The sequence below is a fragment of the Anoplopoma fimbria genome, chromosome 5 (assembly GCF_027596085.1).
Source record: "Anoplopoma fimbria isolate UVic2021 breed Golden Eagle Sablefish chromosome 5, Afim_UVic_2022, whole genome shotgun sequence".
In the NCBI taxonomy this organism is placed as follows: domain Eukaryota; kingdom Metazoa; phylum Chordata; class Actinopteri; order Perciformes; family Anoplopomatidae; genus Anoplopoma; species Anoplopoma fimbria.
This window is the reverse complement of record NC_072453.1, coordinates 9,777,447-9,794,060: the sequence shown is the minus strand read 5'-3', so window position 1 is coordinate 9,794,060 and position 16,614 is coordinate 9,777,447. Positions and strand designations below refer to the sequence as shown.

At 38.6% G+C, this 16,614-nt stretch overlaps 1 protein-coding gene across 1 annotated transcript in view; it reads left to right on the top strand.

Annotated features, from left to right (window-relative positions):
- The window catches only part of LOC129091320 (corticotropin-releasing factor receptor 1-like), a 51,541-nt gene that overhangs the window by 14,562 nt on the left and 20,365 nt on the right, over positions 1–16,614 (top strand). Inside the window, exon 5 of the mRNA XM_054598898.1 lies at positions 12,265–12,350. Coding sequence (XP_054454873.1) covers positions 12,265–12,350 — 86 coding nt within the window. The remainder of the gene's footprint in view (positions 1–12,264; positions 12,351–16,614) is intronic.

Here is a 16,614-nt window from a genome sequence, read left to right as displayed (position 1 = left end):
GATTTGTAAGACATTACAGACATTGTGAAAAAGTGTTTTATGACAAAGTATTTTATTTGTTTTTCACAGTAAAATATCTGCTCACAGTGACTAAACTTTTTATTATATGTTATACAGGCAGTAAGATCACTTGTTAAAGGTTAGAGAAAGATCCTGATTAATACAGAAAAACTGCAGAAAATTGAGACACATGTTTATTAGCCTTTAAATGAAACCACGATCTAAAGCACATCTAAAGCTCAACAATAAACATGTTGGTGATTTATTTGGTGCTTTTTAACAGAGACAGGCTAGTTGTTTTCAGGCTCAGTGCTAAGCTAAGCTAACTGGCTGCTGGTTTTAGCGTCATAATTAACAGACACATACGAGAAGGAACATCAATCTTCTCATTCATCTTTAAGCAAAAGCATAACATGTCCAACTGTTCCTTTTAAATTGTCTTTAAGGTCAGTGCATTTTACTTTTCTGCAAACACCAGATACATTGAATGTTGATGTTTCTGAACCAAAAATACGTTTCATAATAATATTTCTATCAGCCTATAAATATATATGAACAAAACACACAAGGCAAGAATTGATAGAATTAAGAACTATATAGCGCATCACATTCTGGAGAGAGATTGTTTACCCAGCAACAGAAGTCAACAAAGCTCACATCTCTTACAACACTGCCTGTTTAGGTGACCCGAGGTTCTCCATTACACTGTAGATTTATGGTAAATGTTAGAAACTCACCACTATATACCATCATTGTTTAAGGTCATTGTATATGTTAACCTTTTGGTAAATCACTGTTTAACCCTTTAACCTGGCTAGAGGTGAATGTCCTCTCTTCCACTCATACATAAACATCATGCAGACAAAGTCCAACACCAGACCTAAACATGCGATAAACCAGGGGTCACAGCCGGAAGGAAGGAGAGTATGAATGATGATACAACTTACCTGCTTTACTTTGACATTAGGGATGTAAAATTATGGTTTAGGTTTAGGAAACAATCTTTTGGTTCAAGTTTAGAAAAACATCATTGTTTGTGTTAAAGAAATAATATGGCAACGTAACGTAACAATGCAATGTAGCAACTTAATGAAACGTAACAACGTAACATAACAATGTAACAATGTCACCTACCAATGCAAAGTAACATTGCAATGTGGTGCTGCTCCTACTGATGGACTGAGTTTCCCAACACTGTCACCATGTACAGTGCATACCGCAGGCCTTGTGTATTGTGAAGCAAATGAGTAAATGTCACGCATATACCTTTCTTTTTGATCTTGACTGTCTTTTGATCTTAGCTATCATGACAGTGTGGTGAAAAAAATTTGTCCTGAAGTTCGAAAGCACTTGAGTTAATCTTCTTGATGAGACTTGACTCTGGAAAGAAGCCTAATTGGAGCGATCAACACGTGCTAATCAACCCGAGCTCCTTCTGAAACTCTCTCTGAGAAGATTGCAGCATGTTGCCAAACATATGCATGGAATGGGGAGCGGTGTGTGGGGGGGATGACAGACGTCCAGGGGGCGTCGTCCAGACCGCTCAGCCAGCGAGTCCTGACAGGTGCCATCGGCGCTGCACGCCCTCCTCTGGGGTTCATGTCTCGGCCCGGAAAAAATCCCCTCCGCCGTTTGTTGCCAAGCTTGACTTTCCCTTAATGGTCCCCAGAGGGAGGCCAGTGGATTCTCATACGGAGGCCAGTGTGTGTGCACATGTCACCGGCTGGCTGTGAGATGTCTGGTCTCGCACCAGTCAGAGTGGATAGAGGAGGAGGAGGCTGTATTTTTATTCAGAGTAGTGCTCGCGGTCAGTCGGGTGACAGAAACCTCAACCCGACTCACCCTCCTGCTCACTCACAAGGAATGCAATGCATCTCTTTTCTCTGTTTGTTGAATGAGCTCGAGCGTGGCGCGGCATTCATTGAATATTAATTTCATGAATGCCATGTGAGCATGTAGACGAGGAGAAACATCAAAGACAGAAGAGACAAAAGAGAAAGATGCAAAAGGGATGTGAGGAGCTGGATTGTGTGTGTTCTTTTTTTAATTATTCCTGCAGTAAAGTCGGACATGGAAAGTAGATTCTTTTCTCTTCAGACCTCCTTGTGAAACAGGCCGCTCTGTCCTCTGCAAACCCTTGAGGTGTCTCATGCAGAAGCGAGCCAGAACGCACACCCAGCGTGAAAACTGGCATCGATTTCTCTCCTTCAGAGTGTCGACGGCCCGCGATGTCTCAAGAGCTGCTCATGTTTCCAGTTTTGGATGAATTTAACGAGTTCTCTTAAATGAAAATGAGGTGGCAGAAAACTTTTCACAGGTACGGCCGCTCACCTGAATACCTGCGTTTATTCCAGCGTGGAAGTGTTTAGGGAGATGTGGAAACAGTTGCAGTAATGAGCTGGTTGTCTGGTTCATCTCAGAAACACTTTGTCTGTGGCAGAGGCTGATTTACGTCAGGATTAACGCCCCTTTAGTAAAGTTTTATTGTGTGTTTTCACATCGTTTACTTTAAAAGTACATATAACACACTGTAAAAACAAAAACTCCAAAGTAACACCTTCACAATGTTTGTTTTCTCCAACCAACCGTCCCTAAAATTATTTAAAAATGAATGCAGCAAATCCTCACGTCGTAAGAAGTTGGAACCATAAAATGTTTGGCATTTTTAAACAATTATCGAAGTAGTTGCCACTTAATATCATGTCAATAACTTATTGATTGATCAACAGTTTCAGTTGTATTTGTAGAAACTGTCGAGTAGTTTAATCTTTAACAAAGCATTTGTAATTTAATGCAAAATATTAATTTGCAAACTAGCTAAAGCTGTCAAATAACTACGGTAAAGTAGAATAGTATAAGTTAGTATAAGTTTTAAACACACTAAAAATACGCAAGGTGAGTATAAGTACCTAAAGTTTGTGCTTAGGGACAATACTTGAGTAAATATGTTTACTTTTTCTCACCCGCTGATATTTAATGCCACTTCAAATGTCTAGTATTAAGTGGGAAATATTGTACTATTTACTCCACTAAATTTATTAGTTATACTTACTACTTTTGTTGCATATTGTGCAGCATATTTTTCATACAAAACATATGATAATTGGTGTAGATGTGGACTCTAACTCTTCACCTTGACTTAAGCTTTGAAAAAATGTGATGCTTTTCACACCAGCCAGAAGACTAAAATGTGTTATTTAAAGAATTTGCGACAAATCAACTAATTTCCTGCATCAACCTATTGCTATTCATTCCCAGCAAGTCCAAACTAAATTCCCCAGATGCACTTTGCTTGAACCGATCAGACAGCATCCAATCAAGTTGCAGGAGAGAATCCTGAAGAACTAACATTACGCTTTTAATGGCAGTTAGAAATGTTAACAGGCAATAAACAAAATATCACAGGCAACGAAAACCATCTGCAAACATCTAAACGGCCTCGCAAGTTTTAACACAGGCATAATTTGTGCTCTGTTAGTTTTATAATGAAGGAAATTGAAGCAAATATTGGATCATAAAACGTGGTCACGACATCCATAACTGATGCTGAATCTGTCGCTGCTGCAGTCTGACTGAGACGTTCCTGTAACAGAAAACCGATTTCCCAATATGACTCTCACATTATCCGTGCACCATGTTATGTATTGAATGTTAACAGAACATTTACTACTGAGAGTGAACGAATACTGGCCTGAACGCATCTTCTTCACTTACTCAGTTTTTTTTATATCAACTCAGGTCAGTCATTAAAGGAATAGTTGCACGTTTATTTATAAATGCTCAGTTGCTTTCTTTCCAAGAATGAGAGAAAACGATGGATAGCGGCGTAAAGAACGGAGCTTGTGTCAGGAGGTGGTTAGCCTAGCTTAGCATAAAGACTGGAAGCAGGGGGAAACAGCTAGCTTTGCTCCTTCAAAGTGAAAAAACGTCACCTACCAGCACCGTTAAAGCTCCCTAATTAAACACATTGTATCTCGTTTCTTTAATCCATAAATATAGATTAATGTTAAATTCATATTATCTTTAATTTGTGCAGAAAAAAGACTTAAGTTACGTGACTCTAACGTTCACTGACAAGAGATGAAAACATCAGATCTTTGTGGAGCGATGAGGAGACTGTGACCTTCATCACTGCTGCACTAGTTTTAAAACAGGTCTATTATGTGCTCTGTAAGTTGTATAATGAAGGAAACAAAATAGTGAAAAATAGAATTAAAGAAAGTGTTGCATCATAAAACATGAGATCCATAAGTGCTGCTGTACCAGTTATTCCCTTCCAGAGTCTCTGAGCTCTGAATAGTGGCTGACCTTGAAAAACAAGTAAACGCATCATGTAACAGCTGAGATCTTTAGTCTGTTTTCCTCTGCAGTTGTGCAAAAACAACAACTAATTTAGTGCAAATAATATGTTTTTCTGTTGGCTGCTGGTCCTGGTTTTAATTAGACCTGAGCTCAGAATGCACAGAGGAGGAGGATGCTGCTGAGCTGCAGCCATTGATCCGATGTGTTGAAGCGCTAAGTAAGTGTGACTAAATTTGGGTCAGCGTATTTGCTCGTGTAGGGCCTAAAATTACAGCAGCATTTCTGCACCGCGCTGCGTTTTTTTTGGGGGGGGTGGGGTTTGCCACAGAGAGGCCCCTCTGATCTTTGTTAGTAAGCTCTGTGTTTGCTGTAGTGTTTGGAAATGAAATGAAAAGAGGATCCTTTAGCTGCAGGCTTGGAGGGCTGCCGGGGTTCCATCCACATGCACCTCCAGCTCCGGTTTCCCCGGGGAGGATTTAGCACCTGGCACTGGCCGGTCGCTGTTTTTAACACCTACTCCAGAGACAACAATGGCCAGTCACCGGGCAAAGATTAAAGCGGATATGTACTGTGTAGCTTACAACAATGAAATCCACTGCGATCCTTCTAAAGATGCTCCAAAGACAAACCTGTGTGAAGTTAATATATATATAGAAGTCCTGGCAAATCAGCAGTTTGGCAGCAGACACTAAATGAAATCAGCGATATATTTTAGGGACCTTGAGATCGTGACCGATGTAAATGGCGTTTTACGATGCTGCCAGAGCCTCGTTCACTGCAACCTGCAAGAAGACTGCAGGAGAATGTTAATAAAGTAGTGCCACTGCAGTCTGTCTGAGACGCTCCTGTAGCATGAAGCAGATTTCACAATATGACTCTCACATAATCCGTGCAGCATGTTATGTTTGAATGTTCACAGAACTTTTACTACTGAGAGTGCTCAATGTAACTTTTAATTGAGAGAGAAAGATTTTTTTCCAAGAAACATTCAGAAACTGGCCTCCGTCCCGACTGAACCACACGAATACTGGCCTGAACGCATCTTCTTCACTTACTGTAATTTTTTGTCAACTCAGGTCAATCAAGGAATAATTGCACGTTTATTTAAATACGGTTATTGGCTTTCTTTCCCAGAATGAGATGAGAAGATTGATATCAGCGTTAAGAACGAAGCTTGAGTCAGGATTTGGTTGGTCTAGCTTAGCATAAAGACTGGAAGCAGGGGGAAACAGCTAGCCTGGCTCCGTCAAAGTGAAAAACATCCAGCTACAAGCACCGTTAAAGCTCACAAATTATACGTTGTCTCTTGTTTTTTTTTATTTGTGCATAAAAAATGCAGTAAATTCAAAAGAAAAAGTCAAAATCACGTAAAGCATGTGACTTAAACGTCCAGTGAAATGAGCTGAATGCATCAGATCTTTGTGCAGGGATGAGGAGAATGTAACGTCCCTCACATTAATGTAAGAAACAAACAGAAATGTTATATTTGCGTCATGTTCACTCGTTTGAGGTTTTGTCTGGATCTCTTTTAGTAACATTATCTCATTGCCCCTTCTTCTTCTGCATAATTTAATGTTACGTGGCTAGAGAAGCGTGCATTAATAATCATTTTCTGTAGCCCATTTACTGGAAATTCGTATAAAACTCATACTAAACTTGACGGATCCTTGGATGGGTTTTGGTGTCTGAACGAGACTTCATAAATCGTTGTACAGTAGTTTAGTTGTTCTCCAAGAGGTATTTTCAGCGCAAACCACAACATTGTTACCAGCCACGACCGCGTGTGGCTGATATTTTTTAACCTTGTGAATCTGTATGTGCGTCATAAAAGCAAGATGAGGTCGAAGAGAATTCGAATATTTTGCCAGGTTTTATCTGTCGGTCTGTGGATAGATTTTTATGACAGTGATGGCGTCACAACTATGCAAGATGCAGTCATTAAATTTTAGAGGTGTGTAGTTGAGATCATAATGAAGGTGGTTTGAAAATGGGTGTGGTCGGAGCAAGGAGGCAGGAAGTTTTGGGGTAAGGAAGTGAGGAAGGGCCCCCCCACACACACTTTACGGCCCTGTCACCGTTTGGCGTCGGGTCTGGTGTGATTTCATTGCAAGATTGTCTCCAGTTGTTTTTGCATTTCATTTTGTGTTCAGATTAAACAAACAAGTTTTGTGTTAATAATTAGTAAATTTCGACAGAGGAACTTCAATTCAATGCCATAAAATTTATTTTGTTTATCCAAAAATTCACAAATTTCCCTCAGAGGGCTTTACAATCTGTACACATGTGACTTCCTCTGACCTTAGACCCTCACATCTGTGGAGTAAAAACGCCCAAAAAACTTTAACGGGGAGAGCGACAGAGGAGGGATTCCTCTCCCAAGATGGACAGAAACGCAATAGATGTCATGTGTACAGAATGAAACAACATAATATAGTTACAACACATTCAATGTATATGACAAAAAAAAGGGACGTTAAATAAGGTGGGACCAGCGACCCCTTCTTTCCTTCCTACCGATGTACTTCTACACCGTAAAATCTATTGAGTTAACCTCACTTAAAAGAATCATGCAAACCTATTGCCTTTAAAAAAAACAAGTAAAGGATCTTTTTTTAATGCAAGTAAAGTTGAATAGGTATTTTATGTTTGTGTAAAAAAGTACTTAAAACTTTACTCAATATGTACTTTTGACTCAGAATTACTATTTCAAAGAACTAAATAGTTTCAAGTGTAGAGCCCTCTGCTCAGACCACACCCATCTTCAATCCCAGGCTTCATTTTGATTTTACTGACTGACTAAACATTAGCTTCTTGCACATTTGCGACTCTATGACGATGTCAATAAATCTGTCAACAAACAGACGGAAACATAAAGACAAACTCTGATGTTCTTCCTGCTTCAGTCCTTATCTCCAGAACCACATGTTGCCTTTACGACTCACAAGGTGAAAACATTGCCAGCGTCACGGCTGCTAAACGTTTTCCTCTCACATACCAAAAAAGGAATAAAAACAGGCTTTCTATATTCTGCCACAGCGGGAAACAACTGACAGTAATCATAACGACTGAGTTAAATCCACTTTAATTTCCTGCAGCTGTAAAAAGTCCCTTGTGGATTCTGACGGCAAAAACAATATCAGGAGAAATGACGGAAAGACGTTCTTGACATTTATTCTGTGTCATGATATAGAGAGAATACTCTGTCTGTGTTTATAAGGTAGTTAAGCGGTTTTTTATCTCCATCCTTCTGTCAAAAGGATTTTAAGACACAATCACACACAGAGCTGCAGGTCAGTAGATAATTCGATTGAAATTAAACAAGTTGCACTTCAATAGTTGACGTACAAGAATGAGATTCAACCATTATTTTTCCACAAAAAGGGAAATACTCTTCTCTTTTAAATAGTTTCTTTTAAAAGCAATTTGCAGATTTAAATTGGATTAATCTTTCAAGATATGATATCCTTTATGTTTCAAATTATAGAACCAGAGTGACCTCTAAGTCTGCTCAGCTAGACATTATATCCTCTATAACTTTTCGTAGATAATAGTTGGAACTTAATCAAGAACCAAAATGTTTGAACAATTCCTCCAATTATAATCTCCGAACATTTCCCACATATTTCAGTGTTTTCATTCTGCAGCTCCGTAGCAAGCTCTAATCCAAACAGCAATCCTAACTGCTGCTATAACGAGTATTGAAACAGCGCCTGGGCATTAAATCCACCTTAATTTGCTTCAGCTGTAAAACTCCTTTAACCTCCACACAGCCAAACTGACAGCAAACAATGCACAATCGAAAAAATAATAATAATTAAGAACACAAAGGGGATTATGACCTCACTGCTTAATTCGGTTATTACATGAAGAAATACCTCCAGTGACATTTAGTCTTTGCTATAAAATGTTTGATATATATATATGGTCTTTTTTTTTTTAATAAAGAGGTTTAGCAGCCATAAATCTCAGTGTGGTCCAGTGCCAGAAAGAATTTATTTCAAGGTCATACTGGTTGAATTGAAGGCGCCACCATTTCTACCTTTAAGCCCTCGGCTCTGCATGAAGACCTTCGCTGTGACGCCAGTTTTTGGGGTTGTTTTGTCTGCTTTCCTCACAGATTTCTTTAAACATTTGCGCTGCACTTTGGGTTTTTTAAATGTGTCCTCTCTAAATGAAGTTACTTTATTGCTTTGACAGTAATCCATTCAAATTATTTGCGACCATGAACCCAGAAGGGAAGGGTCATGTAAATTCCCACTGGAATAAAAGGAGAGAATTATGGGAGCTCCCTGAGAATATGTACGTCTTTTTTTTTTCTTTTTTTTTTTTTGCCAGTGCACATTAAATTCAGTCATGCACAAGTGTGATAATAGAAAAATGGATTTTCTCAAGAAAAATAAAGCAGTTTAAACTCCAAACTAGTGATAGTGAACTGCCGTCTACGGACTCAAATTGAAAAAATGCTTTCTTTATTCTCCTTTTATGAATCAAAATAATTTAACAAGACTCTAAATTCCTAGTTTGCTATACGGTCAGTCTATATCAGAACTTCTGACTTTGACATAATTGTCCTCAGATAGATTTTAAAGCTCTCTAGGTTATTGCGTTTTGGGATTTAGGGACTATCACAGGCTAGGTAATCTTGATTGGGGATGACAGTCCCTTTATACTGTCAACATGCTATTTTTACCCAGCTCATTGCACATCAGTGCCCTCAGGAAACCCAATCCCATTTCATCTTTTACCCTCCCCAAAAATGTCTCATTATTAAAACATGTATTTAAGATTAACAGCCTCCGTCTCAGGCCGCCTCCACGCTGATGGTGTTTCTCTCTCTCTTTTGAGCTAAAACAGAGCTTATCAATGTTCATCAGTAAACCAGAAAAATTGACTTATTAATGTTGTGAGTCTGACTTTTGTGACTCTTTACCTGCGTTCACACTTTATTTTTATCATCAGAATAGAATTTTTGTTACGAAACATTGTATAAACAGTGGGCCCATTAAGTTGAGCCTTCAGCCGAGACTGTAGTAAATCTTTATGAGGGCTCTGCACATTCTCTTTGTTTTGTTTGTTGGCTGTGAATGCTGGAAACGTACAAAGTTCATTCAAACATCAACACGTTCAACTCAACCAGCTCATTCCTGGTAATGGATGATTTCACAGTTTTAAGCGTAAACAATCTAAATTTGTTCCAGTTTGTATCCTGTTGAAGTGTGTGTAATTAACATCAACTGACAGGAAGTAAACAAGGACCCAAGCTGTTCGCAATGCCGTTAAGGCGGTTTATGTTTATTACTCTAAGCTTTAATGTTTTCAGAAATATTCCATGTTTTTAAGATAAAAAACTGTGCAAAAAAAATGAAAGGACAGATTGCTTTTCATGCATTTTCAACTTGTATTCACTCATTCATACTTTGAGCTAGAAAATCCATTCAAACTTTAAAATATTCCACATCTTCAGCATAATTCAAGTTTAAAATCCCATTAAAGCTTTCTAAAATATTCAACCTCCTTAGGGGCTTTTTTAATTACCTTCTCAGGTTTTTACATTAGTGTGTATTGGAGTTGGTGACATCATACTTAGAGGCGAGAGCAGATGTGAAATCTTATTAAGAAAATATCTATGTGTATATTCCAAGAATGTTCACTCTTCATACATCATTTTAGCTTCAAACACAGTGTCTGTAGATAGTGTTTGTTTTTGTTATTTGGACCCGAGAGCAAAAGCAGAAACTTGCCCCTCAAACAGACGCAAACAATCACTCCATTTTTCAAATGTGTTATTGATGGATGGTGACAGCTATCCTCTTGCTGAAAAAACAACAACTACTGCAGCTTTAACTGTGCCAACGACTGCTCAGCAAACTTCACTTTTTCCTCCCAGTTCTGAAAACTGTCAGTGGAAAAAGGTTTCTGTCGACCCGCCTCGAGATCAGGGTCAGATGTGTCCAAATAGCTCAGTGAGAAATGTTTTGTTACGGAACGAGAGACGGACCGCCTGACACATTCAGAAATGCTCTCCGACACTGATTGTTTTTCTGGAGATGAAAAAAACACATCTTAATGTTATTTATGTGTGTTTAAACCATAACTATAGAGGACTTCATTTTATCCTTATCGTTTAAATGAGTTGAAGATCCATCCGCCTCACCTGCAGACAGCTGCTGACGTAAGAAATGTCTCTCCTTTCATCTTTAAATTGCCTCATTTGCAGTATTTCCAACCCACCATGTCCTGTTTGATGATTTCCTTTCCTTCATCTGAAGGAATAATAAATGTGAAACGACAAATGTGAAATTTGTTTCAGATTATTCCGTTTCTGTCCTGTGAATGTGGCGAGATATGTGTGCTGTGATGGAGCGAGCCAGCATGGAAAAATATAATTTGACTCATGATTTGTCGGAGGCTTCATGCCGACCCCTCACTACCGGGGTTTCATTATCCAGCATGTTGCAGAAATTGTGTTTTTTTTTAGATAGAAAATAATCACAGAGGTTCACAGTCTGGGCTCCAGTCTGAGTCTTTATTTTGATTTAAACGAGGCGATAGAGACTGAAATTGAATACACTTGCCTTTTAATTTTGTCACAGCTTGAAGTAACACTGCCAATAATTTCCCATTAATATGAATAACTCGCTGACCTGCCTACACTCTTAGAAATACAGTAGAACCATATAGGGTTCTTTGGACTGTCGTAATAGGAAAACACTTCTAGGTTTCTTTTAGGTTAGAAAAGGTTCTACCTGGAACTGTTTCAGAGAGTTCTAACACAACATAAAAGGATTATGCCTTTAACCATACGTAAAAAGGTTTCAACCAAACCCCCCCAATGAGAGGTTCTTTAGAGATCCCTTTATGTTCTAATGATTCCACCCAGAACCCTCGCTGGAGGTTCTATCAGCCTGCCATTTGATGCAGGGCAGGTAGCATATCGGTTTATTAGAACCCTAAAAACAGCTAGGTTGTGCCTGAAAATGACACTGAGACGAGTTTCATCTCGAACCCACCCAAGGGTTTCTAGTGAGAACCCTTTTATATTTCAATGGTTTCATCAAAAGTTAACCTAGGGGGTTCTACCGAGCACCCTTTTATATTCCAAGAGTCTCATCTAGAACCCACCGTAGGGTTTTGACCGAGGACACTTTTAGATTTCAATGGTTTCATCTAGACTCAACCCATTGGGTTCTAGCGGGAACACTTAAATATTCCATGGATTTCATCGAGAACCTTCTAGGAAGAACCTTTTTATATTTCAGGAGTTTCATCTAGAACCCACCCATTGTTCCTCTTGACGTTTCCTTAACGTCGGGGCTGATGTGGTGCAGCTCAACCCACAACGATCGTGGTTCACGATCACACTTTTTGTGGGCAGGGAGGTCTAAGCTTTCAACAATCCTTCTTAACTTAACCCCTTTGTCCTCCAAAGAACCCTTTAAGAACCCTTTCTTCAAAAGGGTTCCTCAGAAGCAAATGGTTCTGGGCAGAACCTCAGCCTTTCAGGAAGAACCCTTTTAGAACCTTTTATTTATAAGACTATACTTCATTTGTGGACAAGATGACAGGATGATAACAGGGGTCAACATGTTTAATTGTAAAGTGAAATAAAATGAAAACAGGTTGAACTCAGCTCTTTGGAGGTAAAGAGTCGTGGTCTAAATGTAAAACAGGATGACGATGAGGAGGAGGAGGGTGGCAGACTGTCCTGACAGCAAACGTGTGAGAACTCACAGCTTGTAGGCCTACCTCTAATGACTTCTCTCCCTATTAGTCTCAAAAGCAGAAAAGGTCGCAGTGCCACAAAGAATCGGGCAGGAATTCACATCTTGTGCATTTCCAGGGATACAAGTCCAAAAAGAAAACAAAGAAATATTCATTAAAAAGTCAAGAAAGAATGAGAAAAAGCTTTTCTTTTTTTAACAACTGCCTTTTGTCCTTTTGCTTCTCTTTCTCTCTGTGCAGATAATGTTTATAGGAAGTGTCTCGTGAACGGGACATGGGCGCTGAAGGGGAACTACTCCATGTGTAAGGCCATACTTCACGAGGAGGTAAGACTTCCCAGAGTGCACCGCTGGTTGTTTCATGTCTCCTGATTAATGAGGCTTTTCACGGAGTCCCTCGAAGCATGAAACATAATCAAAAAACCCACGACAAAAGCGAGGTTAGCGGTGGAAGATGAGTGTGACAGGTTTGCTCGGAAGTTTATTTATAGTAAATATGGATTCGGGGGTTTGTTTCCTCAGAGCCTGAAGCCTTAAACTGACACTGCAGACAAAAGAAAATACTATGAATGTGCTATGAAACGCACTGACAGCATCACTGTGAGGCTCCAGAAGCACAATGAACGCAGCCGCTGCATCTTGGCAAGGTTTTTTATGTAGGAAGGAGCCTGAAATCTGCTAATCAACCTGCAGCTATTTCTCTTTTGAATTGCACAAAAACAAAAACGAAGCCTCATTTAGTAAATTCCTCAAAAATAAACGGCAGCCACAACAGGGATTTTTCTAAACAGCGTTGTCCTCTGGCGATGGGAGCAAGACAGCACCGTGATGCTGCTGTTAAGGTCCTGCAGTGCTCCAGTTCTTTTTCTTTTCTTTTGTGCATGCTCTCAGCCACCACCTGGATGCTGCATTGTGATGTGCAGATGTGATGGTGACGAGCACTCTTTTTAATTAGGATTGGTGAAAAGCTTTCAGACAGAACAGGATGACCTAAATAAGGATGTGACAAGTGGACACTTGAAGTAATATATGTGAAATATTAAATGACATGAAAGAAAGATGTGACAGGTGTGTTTAGCCTGCTTTGACCATCTGCTGAAACTGAACTGAATATTAAACACTTCAGTTTCCGTAAGCATTGTTACTCAGGTGCTGGTTCAATTAGCTGAGTTATGTTTTCTTTTCCTCGTTTTGAAAACCGAGATATATATCTCCTTGACCTGCACTGAAAGGATGAAGCCGTAGTTTTTCTGTATTATTCTTATTGTCAACAAATCCCAGGAGAAGACTAAATTAACAATGTTAATCCCTCGATGCTTTCTGAGTCTTTTACTTCACAGCTATCGCCACATTCAGTCATTTGTGTTTTATAATTTGCTTTACAAATCAAAGAAAAATGATTCCAGGCATGAATGTGGGAAATATATTTAAATGTCCACATGTTGATTTTTTTTTATTGGGGTCTACAAGTCTTAATTAGAGGGTTTAGACCCCCCTAATCCTCCCTGTGATTTAAACATAATGTCATATCTTTATCAGGCTTTGGATACACAGACTTGTTTGTTGGATAAATTCAATGTGTGTGTTTGTCTTTTCTTATGGGTTTCATTAATAATAATAGAAATGTAAGTAAAAGATTTGTTGTGAGGGCATTTAACCTGACAATGAGGTCACCAGATGCAGTAGTGTTGTACTTTATAGATTTGTGAGCATGTTGTGGAATGAGACTCATTTATTTTATTCTTTTCCGGGAGACTCTGAGTCTGATGTCCGATCGATCCCCCCCACAGGAGACGGATATAGACTGTCCGACCTTTTAAAAAAAGTGTTTGATTTTCTTCCCCTTTTATGGCCATGAAATAAATCACCGGGTGGCAGCGTTGGCGTGATTGACAACAGGGTGAAAAAAAAGAAAAAAGGAGGAGTTGAAGTGGCTTCTCTCTTTAAAGCTCAGCCAGTATTGAACCGGATATTCAGTGGTCCCGCTGGGAAGAGAAACTGTTTGGATCAATGGCTTATTGGAAAGTTTGTTTGAGGGTTAAAAAAAAAAACCCCCAGAATCCTCTTTTCCTTTTGGGACTTGCTTGGAGGTTGTATTCTCAGATAAACGATACGTGTCTCTGTTGTTTCTTACAGAAGGAGAGTGAGTCAGGTTTGAGTTTGACTCTTGTGGCCCACACATTTTCACAGAGACCTGAGGCTGAGTGGTGGGCGGGTCTTTTATTATCCTCTCGCCATCCACCCCCCCTCTTCTCTGAGCTCTGCTATCCATTTTAAGAACCTCCTGTTTGCTTGATTTATGTCCAGTGTTGGACTGCGAGTCCTGCAGTGACTGTTGAAGCACTGATTCACTTTTTCCTTCACAGCTATATTACTGCTCTCATATGTACATTGAAAGAGTAATCCGTCAATGTGGAGCCACTAATCATTGTAATCATCCCTCCTGTCACACTACCCTTGGAATGATCCTTTTATAGCGTGTCGCCGATGTAAAAGATGAAGGGGGAAATCTACATTCCTTGTTTGGTGGAAAAAAATGCATTTTACTGCCTCAGAGGGAAATAGATATTTAGAGTTTTTATAGCAGACAATAGTAAATCAATATGCAACAGCCAGGACAAAAAACACGCACATGATTAGTCTTATTCAGACAGCTGAAGCCTTTATTAGCTTTTAGAAATGTGAACTGTGCTTCAGTGCGATTTAAACAAACCGCTTTGTTTAGTTTGATTTGATTTCACTTGTCGGGTTTCTCTGACATTTGCCTTCGCATCACATTGTTTCATATACGTAACATTTAGCCAGAAAACAAAAACTACAAACATATTTAGTTTATTACATCCAGTGGTGGAGGAAGTATTCAGGTCCTTAACTTAAAGATATAAGATTTAACTTTCACATATTAAAATGTAAAAAAAACGAGTTTTTCTAATAGCGATACCGGTATCAGAAATGAGTCTTTGCATCGATCTGATATAAAGTTATTATATAATTTCGGGTTTGATAATGCTACATTGTGAACAACAAAGCTAGTTAACGTTAGCTTCTAGCTGTTAGCATCCGGTGTGCAGCACAGTCCTGCTGGGCTAACTAACGGAGGTTGCATTATGATACGTTCAAGCTCCATTCAGTGAAAATGATTGTTAGAAGCTTTTAATAACTTGAATAAATACAGCTGTTTGAAGGAGATGGTTTCACAATATGAAATACATACATATGTATATGTATGTGTATGTATATATATATATATATATATATATATATATATATATATATATATATATATATATATATATATATAAACTCATCATTGTATATATGTTTATATATACATGTATTACACATAATATATATATATAATATACATAATTTATTATTATAATATATCGATATTAGGATCACTGTGGAAATAAGTAAGAATATGGGGGAAAGAATCTATTACTTTGATATATATATATAATTTAAAAAGTAATTAAGTTGCATCTGGCTCATGAGGGTAATAAAACAAAAGTGAAAGAGCAAAAGTAATGAAGTATGCAAATATAGAAGGATTAAAATCGCACATGTGGGATAGAATTGTACATGTAAATAAAAACTGGAAGTTAAGGAGTTTGATGGCTTTGGTGAAGACAGATATCAATGTATATTCATGCATCAGAAGGGAAATACTTGGAGCCATTTTTCCACCGTATATTTTAAAAGGAGTTAAAGATTTCAGCTGCTACACCAAAATAAAGTGAGTGGGATGACGTTTTTCAGGGTGGGAGACACAGGGATTAAACATGTCCACATTTAATCTGGGCGTAGACTCCAGCAGGTTACATAAATCCACTTACAGCACAGATTACTGTTGCTAGTGTGGGGGAAATCCGATCACAATGGATATCTGAGTCACAGACGGAAGTCTTAGGCTGCGATTCAGAGAAAGATGTGTCTGTGATCTATGTAAAACCTCCAGCTACAGCAGCAGAACCACAAAGCCTCATGTGGAGAGTTTATGTGTGAGTGTTCAGGTTCACAGGCCTCCCAGTGTTCATGTCTAAAAACCATGTGGGGAATCTGATTGTCATCCAGAGTGATAGATATGTTGGTGGCCTATTAGTATTGTGGTAGAACTGAACAGAACTACACAGATAGAGGCCCAGGAACCCGAGACCAGAACCTCTGTTCATCAATTGCATCAAGGAAATCAACTAAGATACAAACTACAGTAGAGACAAATTACAACCAAAAAGAGGCTAAAGATGAGCATAAAGAGACAAAACGACCATGAAGAGACAAAATGTAACACAATGAGATACAAAATAAACACAAAAATATAATAAAAACAAATAACCACAAAGAGACACAAAACAATCACATAGAGACTCAATATAAACACAATGAGAGACCAAACAAATACAATTTTTTAACAGCCCCAAAAATATCTGATTCAAGTACAGCCAAACAAACTAACCACAAAGAATCCACAAACGTCTCTTTCAGTTTTCTGGGCCAATTTTATTTTAACCATCCATGGCCTTGAGGGATTACAAATAGTAGCTATTTATTTATCTATTTCATGTTAGAAAATTGTTTTGTTTAATTATGT